The 19,655-nt window shown below is 44.7% G+C and overlaps 1 protein-coding gene across 5 annotated transcripts in view; it reads right to left on the reverse strand.

Moving 5' to 3' along the window:
- CEP170B (centrosomal protein 170B) overlaps window positions 1-19,655 on the reverse strand; it is a 58,120-nt gene that overhangs the window by 23,098 nt on the left and 15,367 nt on the right. For 3 of the 5 annotated variants that reach the window (XM_050336858.1, XM_050336856.1, XM_050336857.1), the window contains exons 4-10: window positions 18,403-18,483; window positions 15,893-15,949; window positions 14,483-14,621; window positions 5,935-6,036; window positions 4,408-4,884; window positions 2,112-2,174; window positions 467-1,230 (exon numbers count right to left, since the gene is read on the reverse strand). In XM_050336858.1, the coding sequence (XP_050192815.1) occupies window positions 467-1,230; window positions 2,112-2,174; window positions 4,408-4,884; window positions 5,935-6,036; window positions 14,483-14,621; window positions 15,893-15,949; window positions 18,403-18,483 (1,683 nt within the window). The remainder of the gene's footprint in view (window positions 1-466; window positions 1,231-2,111; window positions 2,175-4,407; window positions 4,885-5,934; window positions 6,037-14,482; window positions 14,622-15,892; window positions 15,950-18,402; window positions 18,484-19,655) is intronic. The other 2 variants (XM_050336860.1, XM_050336859.1) reach the window with 1 other exon arrangement.

Below are 19,655 nucleotides of genomic sequence, written 5' to 3' on the forward strand. Positions count from 1 at the left end.
ATGCAACATCAAGGCAGAGCCTTGGGAGCAGTCCTAGAGAGCAGAGCTGCTCCCAGCCAAAGCTGTCAGGAGGATCAACCTGGTCTTTATTCAGGTGTTGCCTTTCCTCTAAACAGATGGCAAGCCCACCATTTCACTTTTGCATCCAAATCCCATTCTGGAAGCAAAGGTAGCTCTTTGCTGTGGGTTTATCTTGCCTTCTTTTACTATGTGGATTTCTTTTGTTTGTTTGCAATTCTGTTGTTTTGATGGGATTTCTTTAAAGACCAGCCTCGCAGTTTGTTGGGGCCTATCCTTAACACAGGTTATCCAGGATGATTTTCTACCTATTTATAGCCAGAACCCCCTGCTGCACCCAACTGCATCCCTTCATGGCAACAGCTAATTTAGGCCCTCAGTAGAAGACTTGGAGGCCCAAGCCTTCAGCCTCCAGCTCACTGGTCAATCACAAAAAAGCAGCATTTACCTGATCTATCATCTTCCGTGCTTCCTCCACCTCTTTATCCTGTGACTCCGTCTCAATGGTGTATGTGCCTGTTTCGCTTATACTGTCTTCCTCATCATTCCTCCTGCCCTGGGCGGACTTCACCTCGGGAGGTGGGGCAGAGGCAGACTCTGGTTCTGATGATATAACCACATGTGGAGCCACTGGCATGGGCAGAGGGGCTGGTTTCTCAGCACTTGGCTTCCCAGACTGAGCAGTCTCACGCAAGTACTCGGCCATAAAATCCTGAGCCATTTTAGACTTCCTCCCGACGCTCCCGTAAGTTTTGGCCGATGCTCTGGAAGCAGAGGAGGACGAAGAGTTGATCCGATCCTCCGTCTTCTCCCTCTTGAAGGAGCTAGCTCTTTGGGTCCCACAGGAGTTGTTACTGGGTTTGCCTGCCTGGGCTGTGAGGTGGGATGGTGGCACTGAATTTCCCACCTTCTCCGCCGGCAGTGCATTCTTGCGCTTTTCAACCTTGGTCTTCATGCCCGGGTCGGTGTCGCTCTGGGAGGAGTGAGCGCTGTGCGTGAAGGACTGTGATCGCTTCTTCCGCGGCGTGTCCTCGAAGAACTCGATGACAAAGGCCTGCTTGTTGTGCAGCATCTCGTGGGGGTCCCGCCTCATCTGGCGCTGCAGCCGGGTTTGCTCTGTCGGACGTTCGCTGCCCGCCGGCGTCTCCTTCTCCGCCTTGGGCGCCACAGGGTCTTCGGAGTCGCTCTGCGTCCCGTCCTCGTGCCTATTGCCTGGAAACAAGGCGTGAAGGTTTGGCTTTCATGTTCTCAGTTGCTGCGGCCCTCTCAATAACTCCCAGTTGAAATTCATCATTTCAGTTAAAAGAAAAGCATCCTATAGGATTAAACAACTCCAAAGACATCTGTGTGATACAGGGATTGTATCCCAACAGAGAAATAAAAGAGAAGGTAGCTCTTTCCTGACCCCACTTCTTACCACTTGTTGGCTATCATTTATTTATTTAAAAACAATTCAAGAAGTAATTTCAGTCTCATGGGTTTCTGATTTTGTAACGCTGGTTGGTTTAGATATCTATGTTTTGTTTCTTTCTTTTTTCAATCTAAATAAAAATGATGACATTATTTTGCCGTTCTGCCCAATTACTATAGTCTAAGATCACCTCATTAGGTTTTCTCTGTTACAGAGCAGAAGTATCTCTGCACGATCAGTAAATAAAACCCTCAGAATGCATCCCATGAAACCAAATCCCCATGACAAAGGACCAGATCAGTGCATTATAAGCAGATACATCTCTGAGCACCCACGTTACCCTCCTCTACAAGGGGGAAATAAACCTGAGGGTAACAGAAAAGTAAATCTGCAGGATTCTTTACTTTTCCTGGAGATCTAAGAATCACACCATGACACTCCCATGAGTTACACTATCACCAGCTAAGCAAAGGTTAAATAATTACTTAAGAGTTCACTAAGCTTAAACTAAGTTTATAATTATTTTCACTTATGTTAGCAACAACCATCTTTACAACTCTCCCCACATATCAGTGCCTGCCTGACCCTTGGCACCTTAGCTCAAGACTCTCAGAAAATAAGTTGAAATAAAACAGAAACTTAAAATTAAAACAAAAAATTAAAAGTAAAACAAAAAACAAACCTTTTTTTGGAGAAGGAAACGGGTGTGAAGGCACAGAACACGATTCAGTCAACGACCAGGAACCTGTCATCGGGAGAACGGGGAAAGAGGTCTCTGCGCTCTAGACTGTAATATGTAGCAAGATATACTGGCTAAAATACCACGTGTTTGAGAGGAAAACTGCTCAAACCTACTTTGCAAGTTCTCCAGACTCATGGGTGAAGACCATTTATTACATCGAGTTAACTGTGAAAGATTAGAATTTAATGTGAGATCCATTCAACCCAGGAGTCAGTTCTGTGAAGAGTTTCCTAACACCCTCGTGAAGGAAGCCAGCAAACTTTGCATTGTGCCCCGAGGGCTGATAAGCTTCACTCTTGGAAGGGAAAGTTCCTAAATGAAAGGTCTTGGCTGAGAACTCTGCTGAATGCAAAACGGTGAGGACACAAGGAAAACATCCACCATGCACACGGACACCCCAGCAGAACACAATGCACATCCTCTCAAGCTGTAAAAGCCTGACCTCTCTAGCCTTGATACCAGGCTTTACATTTACCACATTGTTCCTGGAAGTGAACAATTGTTACTGATTAGCCCCAATGGTGGGCACCTCTGATACTGAAGACTCAGATCTGGTAGGCAGTGGTAGCCTCCAAGATATCTTCCAAATTAGCCCTGCCGGAAGAACGTGTTACGCAGCTATCGCAGATAAATGACACCCTGTCCTCTGCCAAAGCAGAGCTGGATAAACTCCTCAGGCCACCAACACTGAATGCTTTAACCAAATGTCCAAAGGCGGATTTCTTGATATGCAAATTATGCATTAAATTATCTCAGCTTCTCTCCATGGCTTATAGATGGTACAGAGGCAAGTGTCATCAGTCTAGCGTTCTGTGCATCGCTCAGGAAAATCCTAGGACAAGCAACAGCTGCCCAGCTCTCTAGTTTTCTCCAAGAGGAAAGAGCAAAACTACTGAAACACATTTCTATCACACATTTCTATCCCTGACAGTGTCCTCCAGCAAGTCAACGAAGTCCAATATGACAACAACAAAAAATCTCCAACCCAAACCCCTCTATCATACAAGTCAATCGCAGACTGAAAATAAGACCCTAAATAACCAAACAGGGCACCTCAACACTGTCCCTTGTTGGGAAGAACTAAAAACAAGCAATGGCAACAAAACAGTTCCATTTCCATGCCATGCCCAACACCATGGCTGAATATGAGACCTTTCTGACCGTACAGGGTTCCCAAAAATATGCATCCATAACAGCCAGCTGGAGGTATAATATGTAAAACTCTTCATATTATGAGTCAGTTTTTTTCTAACAAGGCCCAAGCAACTATTCCTTCAAGGGAAAACAAGGTATTGCTCTCATTTAAGTAGGAGCTTGAGCACAAATAGGTCTTCAATATGACTTCATCAGATAAAGTTGCAATTCAAAACAACAGCTTTTCCAAAGGCAAGGCAGTGACTATGCAGGAATCTGTGGTCTCCTCCTGGCTGTGCAGTGCATGGTCCAAGAGAGACACCCAAGCAAGCATTAAATCTTGTAAATTATATTCAAAGTTGCATGAAAAACATGAGTCCCACAAGCTGCACTTAAGAACTAGGCTCCAAACTACACTTCAGACCTTTGAATATCCCCAAAGAATTCCTCACAGTGACACACTTAACAGGACACAGGTCCACAAAATCTGATGTTTTGAACAGAGAAGAATTTCAGAGAAGATTTAAGAGAAATTCAAGAGAAGAAACCTTCTCCTATAGGCTCACTATTTGGGATCATGTACTCTCAACTCTATCCCTACTCCCTTTGTCAGGACCTCTTGTCATCCAAGCAACTGGCTCTGGTCATTACAGCCATCAGGATGATCACACTTAAGACCCTTCTGCACTACAGCTAAAAAGAAAAGTCATTCCATCAGCTAGGAGAAGACAAGAGAACAAAATTCACTGAAATACCAGTGAATTATCAGCCTGCCTTATCACATGGAAACTATTTTAGACACTTAAAAATCAAAACAGTTTTTTTCAATCAGTTACTGCCGAGCTGGCATTATAGATGTAGAGCAGTCACATTAGAGTGTCCCCAGGCCAACATCACACATGACTTCAGGGCCAGTTGAAGAGCTTGCTAGCCAGATTCAAAACATTAACACTCATTAAAGTAATACTCTTCATCTTGCAAATTTGGAGCAGAGATAATAAAGTCCAGTTCTCCTTGAAAGGAGAAGGGTTCTCCTCTTTTATTATGCAGCACTTGCACGGCCAACAGAGAGCTATGTCCACGTGACAAGACATTCACTCACCTTTAAGTGTCCTCACATGAACTGGCAGGTCACTCTTGGTACTGTAAACGTCATCTCCTGCAGACTGACGTCTCATCAAGCTTGGGTCATTCTGGACAAGCCAGTCAGCCACTTTGCTCTCTGCTGACATCACTTCTGTGTGAGCTGGTTCCTTACTATACGGTCTCCTCTGTCTGAGCGAAAATTTAGTTACGTGGTCTTTTATCTTTATTTTACCCGGGGTACCATCATCAAATTCAATGGTGAAAGAGGCATGACTCTGTACAACGGGGGCTACCACAGTATCAACATCCTTTGTTGGGATCTCATGGACCTGTGTTTCTGGAGATTTGGATGGCTGCTGAAATTCTTTAGTTGGGATCTCAAAATAACTTGGCTCTCTCCGGAAGGGGAACACAGACTGTTCCTGGGCATCTCTATAAGTAGAAATATTCCCATTCAGTTCCTCTTCGTGTTGGGTTATCTCTTTGGATCTCTCTACAAAAGGAAAAAAAAAAAAGGGCAATAAACCCTTAAATTCACAAACATTAGCTGAAATGGAATAAAGAAAAAACCACAAGTTCTGCATTTGATAGCTTTGTACTCTGGCCTCATCACTGAAATCGGTGCTTTGTGGTCTGACCAACGGTTGTTATATTCACTTTGTTCCTTCTTCCACTGCTCTCAAAAGAGAGAGCTGAGCTTGCACACACACACAGAGTTCTGTATTTTGACAGAACCTATGTGGCTGGCACCATTTTGAGGTTTCTGTATGCCTGGGCTGACATGGAAGGAAGATCCTATTTCACTCTGCTGGATTAATTTCCATGCACACTCACACACACACACACAGAGACCCGCATTCAACTTCCACAGTTCAAAGGAAAAGCTTGAGTGTGCAAAGCTAATCACAGGCATGACTCTGCTGGATCAACATCTAAATCTCTAACATCACTAAGTATAAAACCATATTTTTTCAGTACTACTCAAACTTCTTGGGTAGAAGATCACTCACTTATTTTACCCTCTTGGAAGGGCTGCTAATCATAACCCCTCTCTGCTAGAGAACAGATACACTGTACGTGCACTGAAATACAGCACTTCCTTGTGCAGTAGAGCACTGTGCTTGACAGAAACATCAGGTTTACTGCAAAAATTAAAAAAGATGCATCTTCCATACATACAGATTCACAAGAACAGAAGTGATAAGACTAAATGGCTTCCAAGGATGACGAGGTGAGAAACAGATGCAGCACTGCTATATAACTAGGTCTCAAAAAAGCTTAGTAAGGCCTTTCTCATCCACACTGAATTATTCCACAACTGCTGTTTCTAATGTTCAAATATTTTAGGGAAAACATTTTAATTCTCTCTTATTCCAGTTTCATCAGCAGCAACCTACTCATAGGAATGTAAAAATACAAGCAACAAAAAAAAAACCAGTGGTAATTAAAGCCTTGAGACAGGATGGCTTCACAAAGTAAATACCAAAAGTGTGCAGAAATTTTGTGTCCCCCATCTTCTCCCACCCCAAATCATCTCCATTACCTGAGTAATGTTCCTCTGTCCTTCTCTCCTCCTTGTTATTTGCATCGTCTTCCCCCCACCAGGAGGGCTGCCCATAGAGAGGGGTGCGGTAAGTATTTGTTTCTAGGAAGAGAATAAGCAAATACTTTGACACAGAAAATATCAATTTACCAGGTTCACAGAATTCAACCACATGCCAAAAAGGGAAAAAAACAGAAGGGCCAGATGAGACCATGAACCTGTTATACTGCAGTTTTAACAACAGCAAATTATATATAATATGTTCAGGTTTTTTTCTTTTTAGCCCTTTTTTCTTCTTTATATTCTACTGCAAGGTGTTGACTTCACCTCCCTTTGTTGTCTTTCATGGTTGTGTTTCCCAAATAGTGGCTTTTCTCCCTTTCTAGCCTCATTATTCACAGGAAGTGGAAGATTTTTGGCAGGACAGACTTCAAAACATTAACCACAAAATTGTCTGCAACTCACCAGCGATTTTGGTGAAAATCAGATTTTTTTCCTCATCTGAACTGGGAAGACTTTAGTTTTGTCCCTTTCTTGCCCCACCATGTCGTTGGGTTTTTTGAGGTTAGGGATTTTTTCCACTATTTACCACTCCCACTCTAAGTGACACACATTCCAAAACAAGAAATTCTTGAAGCATTACAAATTTAGGAAAAATGGTGAAACCATCTCCTTACACATTCATAAAGAAGTAGTAAACTCTTGCTCTCTAAAGCTTAAAGTAAACCAAGTGGATTCCAGAGTCACTGCAGGACAGAGGGTTTTTTTCTTGGAGAGGCTGACCCTAGAAGAGCCAGGCTTGCATAATCTTCTCTGCTCAGTGAGCGCTCACTGAAATATCAGGGCTTTCCTGCAACAACTGGTACCCAAAGGAGCTGATCCACTGCTTCTCGTTTTGTATCTCACAAAACAAGACTGTGTTTTGGCCATGCTTTGGGCTGCTGCTGTTTATGCAACAAGTAAGAAGAATACACCCCAATGCACCCGTGGTATAGTTAATATTATGGTTTTTTTTAATAGTTTAAGAGGAGCAAATAAAGTAGCTTTTGTTCTTTCATCTAGAGGTGACAGAAACACCAGGATAGGTCAGGGGCTGTAGTTAAGCTCTATCTTTGTTAGCTGCTTCTGCCTCTACCCGTAACAACCATCAGCACCGGCTTTACCAGCCACGTCTTAGCCCTGGCTCCTGCTCCAGAGCCATAGCCGGGCTTCTACTGCCAGCTGCTGCTCGGCTTGTGGTTTTCAAACCACAAACACACTGCTCTGTGTAAAGCAGCTCTCAAGCAGTCCTGCAATTTTGCATTCCCTGCTTTAGGAGGGACATGGCACAAAGCAGTCGTTAGCATAAGGGAAGTCAGGAGAGGAAGGGGAATTAAATAAGTCGAGGAAAAAAAAAGAAGCCTGATTTTATGCTGCTGTTTCTAAAGCTACACAGACCCAGTGGCCACTACTTCGGATATTTTTTTTTCTAGAATCATTCCAGAGATACATAAGCTCGTATGCTGACAGTCCATAGGAAAAAATTTTGCTTTACAGATGCAGCCCACAGGTCCTCTTCAAGAGATCTCTTTGTGTTTCAAAATGAACCAAGCAGCCTCCCTTCACACTGAGGATCAAAAGAGGCTGAAGGTATTACTCCCTGCCTAGAGTGTGTGGAAGGTAAACCAAGTTCCTATTATGTAGGCAGCCTTTGAAAGTTCAAAGGACGAAGCATTTCTCACCATGATAAATTGGAACTGCCAAGCAGTATGTTTCACAACTGAGGATGGGTAAACCATTCATGGGACAGGGGGGATAAAAAAGAAAAAAACAATTCACAAGGCTGTCAATGAACAGAGGCACTTCAGTGTAAAGTCTGGCTTCTGCTAGACTGAGACCTTCTGTCACACAGCCCAGCAGAAACCTACCACCCTCTCTCTTCATATTATAACTTGCCCACTAGACCCCATCCCAACCACGCAGGATCTGGTCTACCAACATCAGGCACTTCTTTTGGGCATACAATGGATTATCACCCTCTGACTTGCAGTATAGATCTTAGGGTTGATGGCCAAGAGGCAAATTGGGCCAGGAGAACAAGAACAACACTTTAACACAAATCCACTAACAGCAGCAAGTTATGTCTGAGGTAATTGGTGCCTAAAGGTCAAGGAGGCTTAACAGTAATGGGTTCAACTACTCTATACATGAAATACAAAGACCCCCTGCACTCAACTCTTGCACAAGCAGCATCTTCCCCAAGGGTGGGTGCTGTAACCACTTGCACCTTGCAAAGAATTGCCACATCACAGTTCATATCTCCAGCACACCCCAGCCCCTCGCAGGATCACAAAGGCACCCTAGTGTAGAAGTTGCCAGGGATCTATTTCAAGAAAACTATGTGCCCAAAGGGGTAGAAGGGAGTTAAGAGAGCTCACACCCATCCTGCAGGACAGATGTCTTGCCAGAAACTGCTCCAAGATCTGTGTCACACCTGTGTGTACTGAACACAGAAGCCTTTGTCCCCCACGAGCTTTTCTACTACAGGGAAAAGGCAGCCAGGGGAGCAAGTCAGACTTTTGGTCAGACATTTTCTGTTGATGGGGAATATGGGGACTGCAAGGGAAAGAAAAAAATAAAAAAGGCAAAGAGGATTTATAAATAATAATGAGCCAGCTCCTCTGCTGTCTCAAATTTCCCTGAGCCCTAATAGGTGCTTGGAAATTCCCCAAACTTCCCCTCTGACAAAAGCTAGCACAAAGACAAAACCCCTGGGCGGTCAAGCAGCACCTAAAAAGCGTGCAGCAGGCTGGCCAGAATGCACAGATCTGGGTCCACCAGGGCATGGCAGAAGGCTCCTCCTGCCCCACAAACAGAGCTCAAGTGGCCCCACCTGAAACGCCTGTTATAGCATCTGTGACAAAGCTGCACATTTGTATGTGTGTGGGTTTCATTCCTTTCCTCTCCCAGCCTCCACAATAAACTGGAACTTCATTTTAAAGCTGCAAAAAGCACAGATGGAAAGCCGAGGAGTCAGTATCTTGCTATTTGGGGGCAGTTTCAGTATTTTAAGAGTAATTAATGTCTCCACTGAGCATTCATAATAATTTGTATTTTGAAAAACATTATCAAGTGACACAGACACCGTCATTCTTGGCTACTGCTGAAAAGTGTTGTGGTTTAACCCCAGCCAGCAGCCAAGCCCCACACAGCCACTCGCTCTCTCTCCCCACCAGCAGGACTGGGGAGAGAACTGGAACAGTAAAAGGTAGCAAACTCATGGGTTGAGGTAAAGACAGTATAATAGGGAAAACAAAAGCCATGCAAGCAAAGCAAAACAGGGAATTAATTCACTGCTTCCCATGGGCATGCAGGTGTTCAGGCATCTCCAGGAGAGCAGGGCCCCATCCCACGTAACGGTGACAAACAGCATCACTCCAAATATCCCCACCTTCCTCCTTATTTCCATCACTTTATATACTGAGCATGATGTCATATGGTCTGGAATATCCCTTTGGTCAGTTTGGGTCACCTGTGTCTCCTTTGGGTCCTGGCTGTGTCTCCTCCCAACCTCCCAGGCACCCCCAAATTCCATGCCAGCATGGCTGTATGAAAAGCAGAGAAGGCCTTGGCTCTGTGTGAGCTCTGCTCAGCAATAACAAAAACATCTCTATATTATCAACCCTGTGCTCAGCACAAATCCAAAACATAGCAATACTAGCCACTGGGAAGAAAATTAACTCTACCTCAGCCAAAACCAGCACAAAGAGCTACATGAATTTGCTGCCCTGCTCACGTCAGAGGCTTCTGTCCCTTCTAATTTGCCAGTACAACAGACCTGACACCTCCCCCTACTCCAGCTCTAACACAACAATATTATAGAAAAAAGGGGAGGGGGTTAAAAAAGAAGCATGATAGGAAGACAGCTAAAACAGATGGCTGTGACAGAAGTGGGCCAGGGAGCAGCTACACATGCAGTTGTGCCAGAGGGCTTTGCTCTTCACCAGCTGGGATGCATTCTGGGTTGCAACCTCAACCCGGACCTGCAGCATGTATGCCTGTGTCCTGACACATGCAAACCACCCTGAAGTCACCACCTGTCTGCTCTGTTTTAATGTAAGATGGATGCTCTTGAAAGAGCAGAGAGACTCGGGCCTTGCTCAGGTGAAGCAAGGAGTACCAATGAAAACAAACTGCTCAGTCTTTTTAATGACATGAGACTTCCTCCAATTGATGGCAGCTCATTACCACCTCTCTCCACTCAGTGCCAGGGTGCCCAGATGGTGCCAATTCATTTAGACATATTTCTTGGCTCATCAATTCAGGCAGACAGCCCGAAAACCATCCTTTTTAGATAACTGAATTGAGGTCAGCAAAAGCATTCAGACAGATAAATACTGAGTACCAGTGATGGTGTAATACAGGGAAGACCACTGACATACACATGTTCTGCTCCTGGATTTAGGGCTTTGGGACCGTTACTCAGAAGAAAAAATTACAGGCTATTTTAGCGCAGAACAAAGGAGGTCCATTTGTTTAACAGTCTGACAAAAAAGTGGCCCGTTAAATTAATACAGAACTATTGATCACCTGAAGGAGAGGCACCACAGCAAGAGAAAATGAGACGTTTCAGTACAAAGGACGTGTTTACGGAAAAGTGAATCACACAGAACAACACAAGGGCAGGACCAAAAATACAGCCCAAGTGACAAAGGGGAAAGGAGAAAGATTGAGTTAATGCTGCTTTCCATCAGCGCGTGGGCAGAGGAGCTTTCAAGACAAACATTCAGCTCCCATTACAGAGGGGTCTGATTTCCCTTGAAGGTGTCCCCTGTGGTGAGGACAGGACTGAGGGGCTGTGCTTTCGCCCAGGTCCTCACAAAGCTTCACACCACCAGGACAGAGAGACAGTCAGCAACAGCAAATTTCTTTGCTCACAGAAGCATACACGGCTTTGAAGCTGCCTACTGCAAGGCATAACAAAAGCATAAGAAATCCAGCTTGCCTTATGTCAAAATGTTTTTGATTCATTATTAATAACAATAATGTCCGTCTTCAGAAGATGCAGAGAAGGCTTCTTAAGGCAGAGGCCTTGGGGAAAAAAAAAGATGATCTAGCTATAACATTTTAAAATGAATTCCTTCCATTTCTGCTTTTTAACTCCTCTCCAAAATACAGAATTCAGACTTAGTAGGAATAACCATAAAGCAAAATTCTTTGCTGCATATTTATTTCACATGTGCATGGCTAATCTAAGCCCCAGTCTTTTGTACCTGCTGTGAACATACACAGATCCAGGGTGCTTTCAAATCAGGCTGATAATCAAATTTGTTTTTATCAATTGCATGGTCAAATCTTTAATATACTGCCGTTACCACCACCACAGCTCAGGCAAAAAGCAGATACACCACCACTCCCCTAAATTAAAGGCTGGGGCAGAGCCGTGTGTCTAAATAGCTATTGCCATGATCTCATGGGGAAAGCAGCCAAAGACCATGGAAACCACTTCACAACTAGGCACAACTCCCGCTGCCTCCATCCACGTTGCCTGCTGACCTCAGCCCTGGACATCAACAAGACTTTCAAGTCGTTCACTCCACTGAGAGGACTCCCTAATCACACTGACGCTAACCTGGTGAGCAAACCCATTTCACAGATCCTGGGAGAAGCTCAAGTCCTGCTCCTGCAATTGGTGATGCCCATTTCAGCTGGACACTGCAAACAGCCTTCACCCCTGGAAACTCCAGCCTGGGCCTGCAGCAGTTATTCAGAGGTTAGTCATCAGGTTCAGGATTATCTAGTCCCATCAGCCTGTGAGGGCTTTGAGAAAAAGCAAAAAATTAAGATCAGCCTGAGGATTAACTATGAGTTGAGAACAGAAGACCACAAACTAGCTTATCTCGTCAAGTACCTCAACCCAGGTAGCAACAGATGGGGATAGGGATTGTGACCATCTTGAAATCTGCTCGGTTCAAGGCTCTACCTGGCTTCCTGATTGCTTAAGGCTTTAAACATGAAAGCTGATGGCTATTTTTAGCATTAACTAGCTGAACTGTGGACACTCATATTTATATCTATATCCAACCAACAGGATTTGCCAAGCTCTTTGCCTAAAACATTTCACAAAGAGCGATGATTTTCTGCTTACAGGCAACATACACCCAAAATCTGCAAGTTCAACAGCATGAAGACTAAATTGGCTGTTTCCCATTCGCTCCCCTGGATCTCTTTATCCTCAATCCCTTACCTCCTCCCATTTCTAAGCAGCTCTAATTGTTCACATTGTTTTGTTAAACCTCTTCTCTGAAAGCTTGCATTCCCTCTGCCTCTTTTCCACCCGGGCCCTGGGAAGCAATCCCTCAAAAGGCTTTTGTCACCCCAGACCTTGCTTTAATTAGTCAATGCAAATTCCTAAATACCTACAGGCTTAGCAAACCAGCTCTTTCCCTAAAGCCTCTTTCTGCTGCCACAGAGCAAGCCCACTCCTGGTAAGAACACTACATTCTTCTTTCCACTAATCATTTTAAATTGCTGCCACTCCTCCGAGCAGCCAAGGAGAAACCGTGCATGTGTGCAGCTGAAGACAAGGTGAATTAGTCACATCGCAGACGAAAAAGGGACCCACTGATCATTCTGCTCACGTGACAGAGATGCTTTTCGGAGAGTGAGGGACTGGTTTAATGCTCAGACTCCCTCTCTTGCTTACGCAGGCTTCAGTCCAATCCAGCAAAATACTTCCAACAAAAAGTCCTAATTTCCTCCATCATTCAGTGAGAGGTTAGCAGCACTTCACAGATTTTTTTTTTTAGATCTGCCCATCAGTCCCACTGCATGTGACACACTTCAGCGCTGGCCCCCAGTAAGAACACACAGCCCTTTTTGCCTTAGACCTGTGGTCTGGGCCCACTAAGGATGACAGAAACGTAATGCAGGTCTGCAAATCACAGGCTAGAGAAATGGGTCACCTTTCTGAAGAGTCACCTAACTTTGAGTGACTCAGAGTCACCTGACTTTGAAGGTGCTGCAAATATCAACTGCTTACGCTATGTAGGTTAAAACCAACCAGAGCGTATTTTGGAAGGTGGCAAGAATAAAAATGGGAATGTTCATGGAATCAGCCAGCAGCAAACACACACTGGCAATGCGTTTCAAGAAGAACCTCCTGCCCCTTGAAAGGCAGCTGGAGAGCTCTTCCCACAGTGGGGTTCACCTCTTCTCACCCTCCACAGTGCCACAGCTAATCATCACCAATTTCATCCCTTTAACTGCACACCTGTCAGGCAAAGTCCCAGACACAGTCACACAACACACAGACGCAGCTAAAGCAACACAAAGAAAGGTCTTCTGGTGCAAAAAATGGGAGTTGGGCACACGGGTGCATGTGCTTCCACACACAGCTAGAGGCAACCAGGAGATCAGGGAGAAACATTACCCTACTTCAGTACAGTACGTCAGATTAAAGGGATTTTTGTAAAGACAATACAAGGGAAATTAAGGTCAACTAACCCTCTCCAATTAGTTATCATGAAGCCTTAACAGATTTACCCAAAGCCGTACAGTTTTCTAGAAAGCTGCTGTTTCTATCTCTAGGTAACCTCACCCAACATGCTCACCTCACTCTTTTACTTGCCCATCCTCTTCCATCCATTCACCTCCCTGATTCTTCCTCCAACAGACCCAGTGGGCAGTCTCTCTGCTAACCCAAAAGCTTTCCAATCACTCTGCCATCCTGGAGCCACAAGACCACCACAGGCAGTCATCTGTCACCAGTATGCTTTAAAACCATATTTGTTCCTCCCAAGCACCAGCAAGCTCTGGAAGGCCACCAGCTGATAACGTGTGCAGAACTGGGGAGAGACCTGTCAGGGCAGTTCTCACAGGAGGTAGGAAGTTGGGTGAGATGGGTGAGACAAGACTGCTGGGGAGGTCCTGGCACACCATGACAGGGAACGGGGAGGAAGTAAGTTAGAAGAAGGGTCTTTAAAGGAAGGCAGCAGTTGGTAACAAAATGGAGAACAGAAGCAATTCCTCAAATGGAAAAGGTTTGCAGCTGGGGAACGGTGAACCTGAAGCAAACACCTCCCAGTTTGGCAGTTGGTTTCAATCCCACATATTGGCACATCAGGAAGTACAGCCACCTGAGACCATACAGGGCTTTTTGTAAGAAACGGCTTGTTGCTTCTTTGCCTGCCTGCCAGCACCACGCCACAGCAGCCATACATTTGCTGCTCTGAGTCACCGTCTCTGTTCAAACACCAGCTCGCGATTAGGAAATTAAAAATAGACCAGACATGTGCCAGAGAACTTACCAAACCTGCTCAGCCCACAGGTTTTCCAGAACACATGCAGCGACAAGGCACATATGCGCCATCACACCAGCTGATGTTTTTTGGAGGCTGAATCTCCAAAAACCAAGAGTCTGGAGTAATCAAGGGGTTTAGAATGATGGCCCTTCCAGAACTGCTCTCAGATGCAACCCACAACGCTCCATTGTCAGAATCATGACCCAGCGCAGGGCTCAAGCTGCACTTTGTTCAGAATCTTGATTAACTGGTTCCTGAGCAGGTACCTGTAATTGCTTTCCTCTCTCCTTTCTCCAGCTTTGCTTGCGGGGACTCGGCGTAGACGCCGTGCTCCATGGGCTGCTCCGCCCTCTTCATGGCCGTGCCCTTGTAATTCATCTGGAGCTGGCTGGTGTACTTCTCATGCTGCAGAGACACAAGCAACAGTGAACCCCTCTTCCCCACCAACAGATCACTCACAGGCAAGTACTGCAGCTCTATTCTGCAACAAAAATCATGCACACCTGAGCAGATGCCACAGAACAGCAGAAATACCAGCCAAGAGGCTTTCAAACACCCCATTTGGAAGCCATTAAGTGACAATTCTAGTCCACGAGAAGGTCACTGTGACTTAGCTATGCAAAACAACTAATTAGAAAATACTTTAAAGAATAAACTGAGAAGAATCACAACTCAGGCCATCTTCCATTTCAGGACTCAAATCCTGAAATGCCCTTTGTTCTTAAAGGGGCATTGTAACTTATTTCATGGGTGTTCATCTGCATTATCTCAGTTTTTCTGCAAAGGCAATTGGAATCTATTTTAATTATTTTTCTCCAGACCCTCAGTCCAGCAAGGAAAGTGATTCTGCCTTAAAACAGGTTCCATATTAACATCGTAAATGAGCTATTTAGAAGTTGATTTATTACAAGTAAATTAATAAAAGGGTGTACTCATCCAGATTACCCCTGAGTAAGTTCAGTGAATCATCTACCCAACTCTAGCTGCTACATTACGACCTTCTCCAAGTCCTAAACATGGAACCAGGGCTAAGACAGTATGTGCTACTGAGTTATGTGTGGCACTGATATCCCACTCCTAGAGCTGAACATGACAGCTTTCTTGCCTAGAGGGGGTTAATTTTTCTGACTTAGTTAAGAGGATGCTTGAATATTTCTTACTTGCTACTGAACTGTGTTTAAAAAACACCTCACTTGTAAGAGGACTGACTACTGAGTAAGTAGAAATTGGGAGCTTGAAGGCAAAAATGAGATGATACACATGAATAAATTAAGCAAACTTTAGCCTGCTGGAGAAGTGTGATGGAGCTGGTCAGAAAAAGACACCTGCGTTCCTCTTCTGGGAAGGAACAAGGCCTGCTCTGCTTCACCCGCAACCTCGTGTGCTGACTGTTCCTTAATATGTTACAGCTTTAAGAAACCTTTTATTTTGTTGGCGGTCATGAAATCATAACTAACTTCATCTACCTGTTAGCACAGGTTAAGAGAGATCAGAGCTGAGATAACTGGGAAATGTATCCCTCCTCAAAGCAGGGTTTTATTAAGTCCCAGCCCAAGGACAGCCTCATACTGTGGAACATTTCACTGCCATCAGGAGTATTTTAATATTTCACTCTGCTTGACCATCACTAGAGTACTTAATCCATTTTTTTAAAAAAAATGCTCCTCCACCCTTACCTTCAATGCCTCTTCTGGGACTTTGTGCTGAATTTGTTCCAGGACGTACATGTTCGAATGTACAGAACTCGTTAAGGAAATGGTAAGGAATTGGATGGACAGAGAAGTGTAGCATTTAGTCACAGAAAGAAAACAGATCATAAAACCAGAGAACTTAAAATACACAGGGTACTAAAAGTTGCCTGGGCTGCATCCCACCATGGTCTTTGTTGTGCATGGTTTGCAAGAGTGCGTGCAATCACGTTTCCTGGCCAGACCTGTGCCAACTGAGGGGCAGCAGACGAGGTGAGCTGGGCAGGAGAAGCCTGGGGGAGCACTAGCAACTCTGTGCAGGACCTAGGGGAGCAACCACAGTCCCTTTCAACTCACACCCCACTTCTCTCCACACGGCTGGCAGCTTCAAGACAGACCACTCACAGTATCCTGGCCAAGATAAGCCAATCTCACATACTCTGGATAAGGGAGCAGTAGAGTTCAGCTCCCTGCCTGGATGCCTGGGACTGTGGTGCTCTCTTGCCCTGACAAGGCTTTCAGCCACTGCAATTTCCTCGATGAAAAGTAAATCAGGTCATGGGTTGCTGTGACCTCTTAGGAAGGGAGGCATTCACATGGCTGAGCCCAGGCAATAATCCTCAGCAACACTGTATTAGGGGGAGGAAAAAAAAAAAAAAGTAAAAAAAAAAAAGTAAGCATCTGGAATGTCATCATGAACAACCCAATCAGCACAGGAGAAATCAAAGGGGAGGAAAAAGGAAAGATGAAAAATGTTAGACTAAAAATAAACCAAGTGACACTGGCCTAGCAGGGAAAACTCTGCAGTTTGTAAGTGAAACTGTAAATGGAAAAGAGAAATGCTCTCATGCAACAGAACACAGCTGACTCGAAGACCTCAGGAGATGTTGCCATCCACGCAGAGCTGACTGCAGTGTGCACAGGAAGCACTGCTAAAGAGAGCAGCACCAAAGCAGCAAAGGAGAGGAAAACATTGTAACTGCCATAGCAACTACACTAGAGTAGAAAGATGACTAAAACCTACATTCTTTAAATTTTTCCAGTTGAGGGTAATAAATTCTACAATTCATAAGTGCAATCACTCATTTTACATGAATATCCATGTAAGGGCTGCAGGATTAAATACTTCAACTCAGCTGCTCAGAATTGCTTTCTATAAAAAGTTTAAACCTGTGTTGCAGCCATTAAAACCCACCCACACTCCAGGCACTGGCTGATGCTTTCCCAGGGCTGGAGTTCACAGCAAGTCTTCTGCAAGCTTCCCCACATATAGAAAGACCAGAAGACACATGACCAACTAAATAAAAAAAACCAAGCATTTGTAAAGTCAAGAAAAACTACAGCTGAGGTTGCTTATGGGACTGTAACAGGTTCAGCCTCTCCTCACTGCTTCAGCTCTCTGGGCTCCAGCAAAGCTTGGAGTATTTCAAGGGCTACAGCACAGTACAAACTGATTATCATGGGATCAACAAAAGGCAGAAGAATGTGGCCTTTAGGTCAAGGATGCAGAAGAGTCTTCCAGCCAAACATTTCCCACCAACAAATGGTAAAACTTGGTCTCTGCCTCTATTCTCAGAAACGTCTGGACTGTTTTAACTGACATTTCCCCAGAAAAGAAAAAAGAAAGATGGAGAAGACACTTGCTATTTCTAAATTCAGCTTGAGTGGGCAAAGTTTGGCAGATAGAAGCAACTGAAAAAAAGTGAAGTATTAGATTACATGAAAAGGCAGCAAAAGGAGCCTCTACTTACCACTGTTGGCTCTGCAGGCTAAGAAAGGCAACATCTATGCTTATATATAGCTTGTCATACAGTCACATCAGGATAAAAAAGGAAAGGGATGAAGGCAAAGGTGTTTCAGCAAACAGCAGGATTTGTGGCTCTAAAAACAAAGCAGTAACTGCAGCCTAGCTTCTCTTGATAGAGATGAAACTTGCTATTGCTAAAGAGAGATTTACTCTTGCATTTTGTGGTAGAAGCAATTTGCACAGGCAAACTTTAATCAATACAGAGTCAAGGGTCTGGCCACAAGCCCCACAGCCAAATGTTTAAGGCTGAAGGGCCTGAAAATTGTCTGAAAGCAAGCACCTGGGTGAAACGACTTAACAAAACCATGCAAGTTAGATGAAAAGAAGTAGGAAGATATTAGTTCATACAAAAACACATGAACTATGTTTCCTCCCCAGCTGGTACCAGCTACAGCTGCCACACAAATAAAAAGAAAAAAATGCAACCCTTCTTAGTAGGAGACTGAAGAGGCACCTCCACAGTGCAGGGCCTGATTCAAAGTCCCATGAAGGCGGCAGGCACCACGAATCTGCTCTGCATCAGGTTCATGGTGGAGAAACACAAGCTTATAATCCATCCAAAGGCTCCAGGAGGCAAAACAAACATCCTTATTCAGTAGTCACAATTAGCCCTGGAAACTCTTCATGCAGCAAACAGCACAAAAACCCAGACAAAGACTTGAGTCCCACTCCCTCTTCAGACAAGAAGGATATCGTAGCCGAAGCGGATGACATCGTTCAGTTTCAGAGTGATGTACTTCTGGTCAGGAATCCTCACATCATTGACGAAGGTCTGCCAGAAAGAAGCACAGGAACGGGGTTTGACTGAGGGTATCGAGGGGATGGATCTCAGAGGGATGGGGCTCCTGGAGGGCACCTATGCCCATCTGCCAATGGCACTGCACACGTTCAGGGTGCACTAGCACAAAGCCAGCCAGGTGAGGAGCTAAGTTCCCTGGAAAAACCAACGCCAGCAAGTAGCTCCCATGGGCAAGTTAGAGCACCCCAATTACGCTTCAAAGCACGGTGCTGTGGAGGGACCTCCAGGGAGATTTACCTTTCCAACAACTGCAAGTGCAATTTGAGTCCCCGACTTGAGCACGTAAATGAGGTGCCTGAAGTTAAGAACTTCAGATGCTCTCGGCTCTCCTACACCCTTCACAACTAGCAAGAGCAAACGGTGAAACTCATACCCTTAATTACTGAGCCGGGAATCAGCTTTCCACTGGATGCCAAACAAGACTGGTGTCAGCCCCAAGGCCTGATAATTTAACAAGCAAAGCCTATCACAGAAGAAGGGGAAAAAAATGCAGCGCCATCACCATGATATTTGAGGCCACATTGTCCAAGACACCAAACTCCTCGCACTAAAAATTCCCGTACTTCTTTTTCCCATGCTCCAGGCACTTAACTGCGGCCTAAAGAAACTAACAAACACCCTTAAAAAGGTGCAAAAATGTAGTTCACAGCTCTGAACAAATATCTTTGATGTCTCTGCTTTCTGAGCGGACCCACTATGAAGCAATTCTCACAAAACAAGGGAGGATCACATCAAGAAGTCATGGACATCTTTCACAAATAAATCCATGTACTTTTGTAATAAGCTGGGCCAAATAAATAAGAATCTCAGCTGAAGAAGTTCTAGGGTGCTGATGTGGATTAGGCACTGAGTTGGATCCAGGGCAGCCCCAGACACGCACTGGGAGTTACCTGACTTGGCAAGATGGGATTCACCCAGCCTCTCAGACCAGGAATCACTGCTGGGTCTTTGTACCCTCAGTACAACTGAAGCTACGGTCTGAGGAATCAAAATCTTGCTAGAAAATGAATTTACATGCTTTCATCACTGAGGCACAGTCTGCCTTCTCCCCTTGTCCTTCTGCCTTCTCCCCTCAGCCAAGCCAAACATGCATGATCAGACCTATTATTACCCACAGAGGAAAAATAAATGCTCGAGCAGGAAAC

Source organism: Myiozetetes cayanensis, unplaced genomic scaffold (genome assembly GCF_022539395.1).
Source record: "Myiozetetes cayanensis isolate MyiCay16 unplaced genomic scaffold, myiCay2020 scf6-25, whole genome shotgun sequence".
Taxonomy (NCBI): domain Eukaryota; kingdom Metazoa; phylum Chordata; class Aves; order Passeriformes; family Tyrannidae; genus Myiozetetes; species Myiozetetes cayanensis.